The sequence below is a fragment of the Octodon degus genome, unplaced genomic scaffold (genome assembly GCF_000260255.1).
Source record: "Octodon degus isolate 3935 unplaced genomic scaffold, OctDeg1.0 scaffold00032, whole genome shotgun sequence".
NCBI lineage: Eukaryota > Metazoa > Chordata > Mammalia > Rodentia > Octodontidae > Octodon > Octodon degus.
The window spans coordinates 15,136,374-15,147,159 of NW_004524608.1; the positions used below are offsets into that span (position 1 = coordinate 15,136,374).

The following is a 10,786-nucleotide window of genomic DNA, read 5'->3' on the forward strand; positions in this document are numbered from 1 at the left end:
GAGAAGAGAAGAGAAGAGAAGAGAAGAGAAGAGAAGAGAAGAGAAGAGAAGAGAAGAGAAGAGAAGAGAAGAGAAGAGAAGAGAAGGCGAGACAGCACTTGTTGTTAGGATGGAGAGAGAAGGAGCTGATGCTGAACAGTGTCATCAGATATTATTCTAGTGCCTCCCTCTTCACACCTTTCTCTGTTTCCCCCTGGACTCACTGGATAAGTCTTTGTCTCAGTCTCAGCACTTGCACATCCCTGCACTTCCAGCTCAGGTGAATCCAGGCTAGCTTGAAATTGCTCCTAAACAACAGAAAAATGTCCTTCATTCTTATTATGGGTCTTTACTTCCACTATGAAAAATATTCAACCCCCTGTGGCTACAAAATCTATTCTGAAAGAAAGAGGCCCATACCTCCTGTTAAAAGCTAAGATGCCTTTGAGCTACTTCCTCTTTGAGTTCTTCCTCAAAGAAAATCAATCTTTCTTTGACTTCACTGAATAGACTCTGGAAATATGGGTGAGTAACCTGGAGGATTCAAGTACCATCAGGATACACAAGTTTCCTCCATTGAAGGGATAGAAAAGAGTTCAGTGACAGCCCTGGATGGTACTACCCATCACGGACATTGAGCCTGAGAAGGCCAACGTAGCTGTCATTCACGTGAGCTGGGGCCATACAAGGTAAGGGAGGACAGGGTTAAAAGATCCTGCTCTTGAATATCAATAGCACCAAGCAGAAATTTCTAGTGTGAATCATTCCTGTGGTGTATAACTGTGATGTTCAGCCACACAAACAGAAATAAGCCCTCTCGAGGTGGTAATTTGTGCCTGGCTTTGTCTTGATCACAATACTCATGAAGAGTCCCTCTAATCTGTATCTTTTTCTGTGTAATAGTCCCCAGAATGTGGCTCTCAGTCCAGAGAGCCTGAGACATTAGCGTCTCTTAAAGATGGAGTTTTGAGGACCACTCAGTATGTTGGGACCAGAGTTTCTGGAGTTGGCTAAGCAGCCCACTGCCCTCCTAGTGATTCTGATATAATTTCACATTTGAGAACCACTGGGCTTTGCAGCATTGGTTCTCAGCACCAGTTGCTTATTAAGAGGTACTTTGAATCAAATGCCAGTACTAGGGCCGGCTGAATAGCTCAGTGGATTAAAGTGCCTTCATGCAGGTGCAGGGGCCAGGGGTTCAATCCTCGGGCCTGCCATGCCAGCCTTGCCCTGGGGTGAGCTGGGATGGCAATTGAGACTGACATGCCTATAATCCCAGCTTTTGGGAGGCTGTAAAACAGGTGGATCACTACGAGTCCTATCTAGTCATGGTTCTCTGAACACCCTGTAGACCCTTCCCTAAAATAAAAAAAAAGGACAGTACTTAGCCCCTACCACCAGATTCTGATATAAATAGTAGGGGTGAGGCCCACATGTTGGGAGTTTTCATAATTCTAGTGATTCTAATGATATTGAGAACTATTATTCTACAGCAATTTAAAAAGGAACTCTCTTATTTGGCTTTGTGATCAATTAAAAATAACTTAGGAATGACTTCTTGTATTTTATCAGCATTAACTTAGGCATATTTATATATTAAAAATTAAAAATTATGTAAAACTAGGGTAGGAAATTTCTTTTCTTCTGCTTTTTCCCTCCACTGTGGGATCCTAGCACCTAGAACAGAGTACTTGGCATCCAGGACCAAGTGCTTAAAAGCAGTATGTTGACTGATTGAACTAATAATCAGCTAAAGAATGGGGTTCCTACCCTCACAAGGGAACCAGAGAGCACTTCAAGCCAGAAGAATGGCCTCTGTCGGGTCCGGCTCGGGCTCGTCTGTCCCTGGCGCTGCCTGCAGTGCTCTGAGCCCTCTTTGTTCTTGCCCATGCCCTTCTGTACCAGGACGTTGCTGTCTTAGAATTCCCTCTGCTTAGTGCGAGAAACAATCTGCAGGAAAAAACTTGAGCCAAAAACGGTTTTCCCAACAGGTGGAAACATGTCTCCCACGATGGCTGCCACTGGGCCTCTCTGACAGGAGCTCTGCTAGCACGAGCCTGTTTCTTGCTTAGCACTGAATTCATGATTTCAACCTGAATACAAGTTTATAAATGGCCTTTAACTCAATGGGGCAGATCCCTGCCAGAAACATTTCATGAGGCATTCAGTACTGGTTAGAGTGCTCTAATTCAGATATATCTTTAGCCTATGTTTTATTTACTGCTTAATTTTTTAAAAACCAACTTCCTTAAATTTTTCTTAATTGTAATACTTGACGACAGTGGCCATTCTTGAGAAGTTTTTCCCCATCTCTTTTGGTTGCTGTAGTTTTTTTTTTTTTTTTTTTAGACAGAAGTTACCTGTAATGCCAGAAAGGAGAAAGTTCAAGATTTTGTGGCATGTGGTTCAGGGGATTGATTTTGTGCTTAATAACTCACATAGTTCTTTTTGATGTTTCGCTGAGGACAAGGGAGGTTGTCACAGAAATACAAGGTGGTTTCAAGCCACTTACATTTGTGCACTCACTCCTGAGAGCGCAGTACAGCCGTAAAAAGTCTCCTAAGTGATACATAAATACTCCGTTGCTACATGAAAGTGTACTGTCCCTTCAACTACGCACAGGCCTGGAGGCTTAAATAAAATCCTTTTCAGATTATTGTTAATGCTGTGCTTGATTCTGCGGCAGCTGCTGCTTTTGAACAATCTGATGCTTCTCCTCCCCCAAGAGAAGCCGAAAATTCCTCTTTTGCAGCTCTTTCAACCTTTGTAGGCTCAGGGAGCATAAAATAGACCGAGAAACGAATGCAAGGTTCACGTTTTGGAATTCAGTGCACGACTTAAAAACTATTGAGTTTTAGCCACTTCCTGACATTGACTTTCATACCAACGGTTTAATTTGGAGAAAATCTGCTACCTCAAATGGCTGAAAGTATTTATGTGGAAAATTTTCCAAATGATTGGCTTTACTGTGTTGGTATTTTCTTTTCCCATGAATATGTGAGTATTTGGCTTTCCCCCAAGAGTTTTTCTGCATCACTTCTCTTTGGGCAAAGAAATTTTTCTATCCAGAATAGAAGGAAGCACTAAGAGTTCCTGAGTTTTCAGCGAAGTCTTGTTTGCATGTACACCACAGCATCTGTAAAAATGAAGTGTGTCTTTTTTGTCCTTACATTTTCTCCTGCAAATCTCTAAGCTTCCCAGTATGAATTTGCTCATCACTGAGCAACGCTGCAACTCAGGTCAGCCCCATGCGCTCCCACGCTGCTCTGCGCCTCCACTCTGCAGCCTGCCGGGTGTTGTGATGTCATTGTCTATGCCTCCTCTCTGGCTTCCTCCTCGCTGGTTCTTCAGTCACCTCTCTGCCATCTGCTCTTGCCTAGACCACCAATGACCCCTGCTGTTTAGTCTGACAATTATTTTAAATTATGTAGTACTTGACATTGATTTTTTGCTTTGCTTTTTTTTTTTTTTTTAGTGTATTTGGTTGTTGCAGGGTCTCACCACGCAGCTTTGACTCATGGTGATCCTCCTGCTTTTAGCCTCCCCAGCACTAGGATTACAAGCGTGAGCCACCAGGCCTGGACTCTGTGGCTGGCTCAGCTCGCCCTGGGCGGGGTGGGGGGGCAGGGCTGGTGTGGCATGTGGTGCAGGGGATTGAACCATGGTCCCCACACTTGCCTAAGCAGGTGCTTAGTCTACTGAGCTATCTCACTGGCCCAGCACTTGATATTGTTGATCTCATTTTCCTTATATTTTTAGGACCACTTATGTGCCTTGCTTCCCTAAATAGTACCCCGCTTTCACCCCTTTCTTAAGTGTTGTTTCATTGGGAATCAATCCTAGGACTACTTTCTCTTGTGATTTTTATGCTGAATGATGGCATCTGTCTCTATGACTTTAGAAGAGACAGATGTTGAGCATCTACCATCTATTTCTCTATCCCAGCTGTTATGTAGTCAGCCCTGAGTCCAAACTGAACACATTTTCTTCCCTTTTCTGTTTGGTTTTTAGGTTTCCTATTTTAGAGGAACACAGAAACCTTAAATTCTTCTCCTGTCATTTTTCTTTCTCCCATAAAATAAGCTAACATTTTTATTTATTTTATTTCCTTCATGTTTCTCAAATTCGTAATTTCTCCTACAAGTTCCTTCCTTCTGCCTTAGATCAGGAAGCCATGAGCCTCTGTCTGAGTTACAGGGTAACAGAAAGTGGTCCCTCAGTCAGTTTACCTCAGTTGCTTGGTTGCCCAGGTAATAGTTTCTATTACAATTCCTATAAATACTGCCTCCTAGAAATGTCTGGTCACTGTGAAGCATACTGTAAGAACCAATCACAGACAGTCAAGTATTCTGCTTTTTGGTTGCAACCCCATAAAAACCTCCCTCACAGAGCCTTTGAGGCCTGAAATTTAGAAGGATAATTGATTCCTTGTCAGTGCCTGTCCAACATTAAATAAAAGCGCCAAATCCTGGGCATCATGTCAGTGTTTTTTCTTGCTGTAGCATCTGGTGTGTTAGCTGGGAAGACGGGCTGACCTCTTTGGTCACTGGTGGTGGCCCTCACAGACAGAGAAAGGACTTCTCCAGATCCTAGCAGGTAGGTGTACCTTTAAGATTTCTTGAGTCCCTTAGAGGTCTGGAAGAGGACTCCTGGATCCCCTCTTAGGTGGCTCATCAGAACTCAGAGGAAGGAGGAAGCAGTCTGTCTATTTGTCTGACTGCCTGCCTGATTCTGGAAAGGCCCCCAGGGGCACCCCAGTTATTCCGTCTGTGAATCCTGCTCAGTTCAAGCAGAAGGGGAGTCTGAGCAACTCTTGTTACTCAGGACAATCCTCAAGGGAATTGGGTTGGAAAGTTTTAATCTCTGAGTGCCTGTTGAATGAATATGTGAACAAGTGGAACAGACAACTTCCCATAGGTTCAAAACCTTGTTTACTCTCTTTGGAAAAACTCACAGCTGACCTCACTGGTTTTCCAACATCAAGTATCATATCATTTGCACTTCTGATTATTGATACCCAAGCTGCCTGCTGGAAAGACACAAAACTCTGCTATAGTATCTGGCAGAAATTTGTTATAAGAAAGAAGTTCCACAAATTTCTTGGAGCTGCTGGCTTCCATAGAATCTGGATCCTTGAGTTCACAAAGGCCATGCTGCTTATTCAGACTGTCATCCTCTAGGAGTGCCCAGTGGTCTGCCTGTACAAATATCTGAATCTAGTGACTGAGGACTGCCTCTCCCCTCTGCCTTCATTTTCTAACAGCCACTGTGCTGACCACAAAAGCTTACCAGCTCACCTTAAGCCAAGACCTAACTGTCCAGGTACCCATGTGGTGCTGGACCTCATGAATAACTGAAGACCACTCAATTCTACCAACCAAGCCAGGCCCATCACACCATGACTGTCTGGTAGTAACTGATGAACTGTTTTTGAGCTGACCAGACACTAAAAATGGATACCCGGCCAGATGCTGAACACACACCCTGTTTACAGATAGAAATAGCTGTTAGCAATGGAGTCCAACAGGATAGAAATGTTCTGGTCACCTTGGGCAAAGTTATTTTGGTCAAAACTCTCCTGCTGCTGTTTGGAAACCTGCCACCTACAATGCCAAATCTATACTCAGAACAATCTGATCCTGAGGCCTGAGCCCTCTTCTGGGATCTAGTTGACTGAAACATCAACCCCAGCCAGAAAATTTCATCCAGTGCTCCCAAAAGTAGCCAGGCCTGCCCCCCACATATGTTCTGCAAGCTCAAGCCTCAGTACTGGCACCCATGTCCCCACGGCCAGCTCAGGTTTCAGCGTCTGTGTCCCTGGCTCTGAACTAAAGGAACACAGATGAAGTTAATGCTCATTTGCACTTACTCAGGCTGGCCTGGAGCATCCTTTACCCACACTGAGAGGGCAACAAAAGTTTACAGGGTCCTGCTGTAAAACATCATCCCTACATACAGCCTATCCTTGACAATTGGCAGCAACAATGGGCTTGCATTTGCAGCAGAGCTCACTCAAAAACTAGATTAAATAAAAGCTACATACATACAACATACAGGCCCCAAAGTTCTAAAAAAGTTAAAAAAAAATAGCTTGTAACCAGCTCCATAAAAACATAGCTGAAAGACCCGTTATACCTGTAGTCACCCTGCTCACACCATATTACCAGCTCTTAAACTCTCAGAAATCCAGCTTTAGATCCACCATGCCAGAGTCTTACTGCATTTCTGGGAAATTTACCTGCAACAGACAGCTCCTCTGAAGCTCACTGTGCAGAAACGACACACTCAATGCCCTGCTGTGGTCACTCCGGATGCTGTCCAGTCCATGCACAGCTGAAACCTGCGGGCTCTGTTCACAGGACGGCTCCATACTTCAGTGCATGACTCTCCTCGATCTTTGTTCTTTTTCAGGCATACCCCAGTCCTTCACCACTCCCCTGCTAGCTGTGGTTTTTGCCAGTGAAACTAAAATTATGGGGAAATATAACAGAAGATGCCCCCCAACTAGTACACTTCAGTTTCTTCGTTGCCCAGGTAATAGTTCCTTTTATCACTGTCTCCTAGAAATGGATGGACCCTGTGCCACACAGCTGGTCACTATGAAGCATATTGGAAGAACCAGTCAAGGACAGCCAAGTACTCTGCTTCTTACTTGTAAGCTCATAAAAACCTCCTTCCCTGAGCCTTTGATGCCTTAAACATTTTGAAGCATAGCTGATTCCTTATCAGTGTCCAGCCAGTGTTAAATAAATAAATCTGCCTCCAAATTCTGGGTGTCATTTTGTCATTTCCTCTTGGCTGTGCAACACCCTTAGTCTTGCCTCCTTACCATTCATCCTCCACACTGGAAGAGAGATTTGCTCTGATCGCGGTGTGGCCGTTAGACTCGCAAAGCCTGCTTATGCCGGTGCCTTTTGCCCTTCAGCCGAGGTTCTTTGAACCCTTCTCTCAGCATTCATTTTTGGTAGTGTTGCATCTTTTCAGCCCTCCAAATATATTATGCTGTCGCCTCTTGGTTTCATACACACTTTTCAAAGGCTCTGCCTCCCCCTCCCGCGCACTCACTATGGTGAATCCCTGCTCCTTTCCCAGTCTCAATTCAGAGCTCTACCTCTCAGATGCTTGGCCCCAAACTCTAGCAATGGTGCCTTCTCCACTGGCCATTGCCCTGTTGTTCCATCATAGCCCAAGTCACCTATATTGTAACACTCTGTCTTATACTCCAATTATTTTTATTTATTTATTTATTTTTAATGTATTTGGTGCAGGGTCTATGGGGTCTCACTCCACAGATTGGACTCATAGTGATTCTCCTGTTTTCAGCCTCCCAAGAGCTGGGATTAGAGGCACAGGCCACCACCATGCGCAGTCTCCATCACCATCTCAGCACTCCCCCTTGGGGGGGGTGTGCGCAGCACGGCACACCAGGGATCAAACCCCAGCCACTGTGCTCTGACTAAGTGGGTGCTTCAGTCCTCTGAGTTATTTGGCCGGCCCTTGTACTCCAATTAGATTGTCTGTTCCACAAGAACAGGAGCACATCTCTCATGGCCATGGTAACTGCAAGTGCCCAGTACCATGTTTGATGAGGCGCTCAGCTCAGTAAATAGCTGTTAAGTGAACACATGAAAAGTAAATTGTGAGTCAGCCTTCTCCACAGCACAGGTAGAAAGGCCCTGATCTCACTGGCGCTTTCTTCCTCTCTAGTCAAGCAAGAACAACCATTACTTTTCTATAAAGCAGACCAAAACTTTGTTGCAAACAAAGCAGCCTATGTATCTCACAGGAAAAGAAACTTTCTAAAGATTCTGAAAATTAGCATAAGGTAATTGCCAAATCCCAGAGAATCTTTTAATTGAACCTTCCCAGTAGCTCACTTAGCGTGTACTCAGTGCTTAAATTGAGTAGAACCTCATTAGGGAGGTGGTGTCATGCCTTAGTGACAATGAAGAGCATGAGAAAGGCAGTTTCTCATGACATGGGGGCCGGGGAGAGAGGACCGTGCTGGTTTGTGGTCTCTCTGCACTCACTCATGATGTCGGAGAGGATCCGGAGGATGGCCATGACCCTCAAAGAGGGGAGATTTCCTTGCAAGGTTTATAATCTACTTCATGCTTCATTTTTTTCCTTCCCTGCTTGGCTCACAAGTACCCAGTTTTTATAGAGTATCTTCCTCAGGAAGCTATGTGTTGCCAGGCTCAGCCCCCCGGGTCTCTGTGGCTCTGTCTGCCGTGCCTCACTCCTTCACTGTGTTCTCCTCATTCCCTCACTGTGTTCTCAGTACACAGAGCCCTTCTCCTCCTTGGGCCTCAGTGACCAGGAGGAGGGAAATGCAGTGTCCACACCCAGCTTCAGCCTACGGTTTCTTTTGGCCTGGAAAGTGGCTTCTCCTCTACCCTCCTTGCCTGTCAGATCCTAATCTTCCACACCTGGCTCAGAGGCTGCCTCCTCTTTGAAGCTCGCAATGATGTGGCCCAAGCCAAAGCTCATGGTCATCTTGCCTGCTCCAGTGGGCCTTACCTGTACCTCTCTCAAGGCATTATATATTGTTTTAGTTTGTAGGTGTGTTGTCTTCAGAAATCCATGGAATGGGAGGTAAGAGATAGAGAGAAGAGGGAAGCACAGCAGCACTGAACAAGGCAGGAATCAAGGGGCACAGGCCTGGGCTCTGCGACCTGTCGGGTTTAATATTTTGCTCCGCTGTTCATTAGACATGGAATTTTGGAAAAGTTATATCATTTGTCTGTGCCCCTGTTTCTTTTTTTGGAAAATAGGATAAAAATGGTTCTCTAACACCTAACTGTTGTGAAGTTTCCTTAAGCTAAAACATGAAGTGCTTAGCACAAACTTGCCACATAGTAAACAGTAAGTGTCTGGCTCCAGGATACAAAGGGTCTGGTGAAGTTACCCCTTGGAAAGTGCAGGTGTGTGCGCTAAGGAAAACATTCATAACTGGAAGCGCACAAAGAGTTAACTGCAAACTGTCAATGCTGGAAGACAGAGCCAATGGCCTAACACTCCCCCAGAACTCAGGTGGCAAATTTTTTGAAAAGATGGATGTTATCTCTATAATGCAAGTGAAAAATAGCTTGAGGAAGAAGACAGTAAGTAAGGTTGCTGCAAAGCAGGCAGAAGGGATGGCCAAATGAGCTTCCGGTATTAAGCCAGTAACTACTTTGATGTGTGTTAGTATCTGATGATGTTAAGGGCGATGGAAATGAAGTGCTAAGGCAAACCGTGTTTCTGCTGCCATCTACAGATGTCAAAGTGCAATTTTTAGAATTTCTTAATGCATCCCCCCCTCAGAAAAGGGCATAGCTGACAAAAATATAAAAAGTTGAAGTTCTAGTAAGCAAAACAATTTAGGCATATTATTATAGTGATTTATTTTACTTTTCTTTCTATGATATGTATGTTTCATAAGCAGTATAGCATTTTTTATTGTCTCAAATTGTGTTAAAACTTCTCAGAAGAAAATTGTTATATCTCAGGGGTAGGCTGGTCATTTCTTAGGCTAGATTAGCTGCATCTGTGGCAGCCAACAGAGTTTAATAGTTAATAAAACAGTTTCAAGGAGGAATGAAATGAACTGGATTTAACCCCATGTGCTTTCCTGTTTCCCTGGTTATTAGAATTACTGTGAATTGTGCACCCTTGTCTTTTACTACTTGCTGTGAGAAATCACCCAGAACCAAATAAAATGCTACGAGTTTGGCCTGCCCTTTGAGGTAGCTTTTGCGCCTGTCTTCTCTCCTGGCTGTTGTTATGATGCTCCCCAACTTTCCTGTGTGTTGTTCTTGAAGGGTTGAGTATAGACAAGCATTACTGGAAAAGCGTTTGATGGAGCAAAAAGAAATGGCCCTTCAGGAAGCCCACGAGGATGAAGAGAGAGAGAAGAGACTTGAAGCCCTTCGGAAGCAGGTGCTTTTAATTTGGAACTTTTCAAGGGCGACTTTTTTTAAAGTTTCTAAGTGCTCTTAATATTATTATTACTAGGGCTTGGCTTGTGACATCTGCTATATAAAATTTTACTTTTCTAAATTAGGACACCGATCTTTGGAGCAATTAGATTTACACCAAACTATTTCTACTTTCTCAGTATATTAAAAAATTTTATCAGCAACTTTTAAAAGCTTTCTCAAGATTGAAATGCATCCATATCACCTCTTGTTTATTAGCTGAAGACTATCCATTTACCACAGTGAAACCCTAGGCAAGGGCTTTTATTGTCCTTAAAAAATGTGGAAGAGCAAGATAATCCTCTTTGGGTTAGGGGTGTCTGCTTGGAAATATGCCACCTTCAATAGACAAGTTTAAAGCCACTTTTTAAAAAGTATCCTTTTGTGCAGAAATGAAAGCTTTTCCTTACCTTGCCTTAAAAAAACCAAGTAAAAGTAGAGGAATGTTTACAGTAGAGGGCAAAAGCAGGAATTCAAGAACTTGGGAAATGTGATAAATAATTTTACTTGCTAGTTTTGCAGAATTGCAAAGTGTTCAGTGCAACTTGCAAGTTTTAAAATCTTCATTGACACCATTTTCCGGCTTGTAGGAAAGGACACCTGGTTTCCCCCATGTGTCAATGAGGAGACACTATGTCATGGCTAAGAATTCAGCCTCTGGTGTCCCCACACCTGGACTAACCTAGGTTAGGAGCCATCTGCAGCTCCATTTTCTCATCTGAAAAGTGGAAGAATGATATTGCCTGAAAAAGAATCAAGTTCTGTCATGCAGAGTTACAAATTCCCTATGATGAATGTGATCATTATCTATACCTAAAATGTACCAAGAAGCATAATTAATTTTTTTT

The 10,786-nt window shown here is 43.7% G+C and overlaps 1 protein-coding gene across 1 annotated transcript in view; it reads left to right on the forward strand.

Annotated features, from left to right (window-relative positions):
* Ccdc148 (coiled-coil domain containing 148) overlaps nt 1-10,786 on the forward strand; it is a 356,635-nt gene that overhangs the window by 331,922 nt on the left and 13,927 nt on the right. Inside the window, exon 14 of the mRNA XM_004629903.3 lies at nt 9,783-9,900. Coding sequence (XP_004629960.2) covers nt 9,783-9,900 — 118 coding nt within the window. The remainder of the gene's footprint in view (nt 1-9,782; nt 9,901-10,786) is intronic.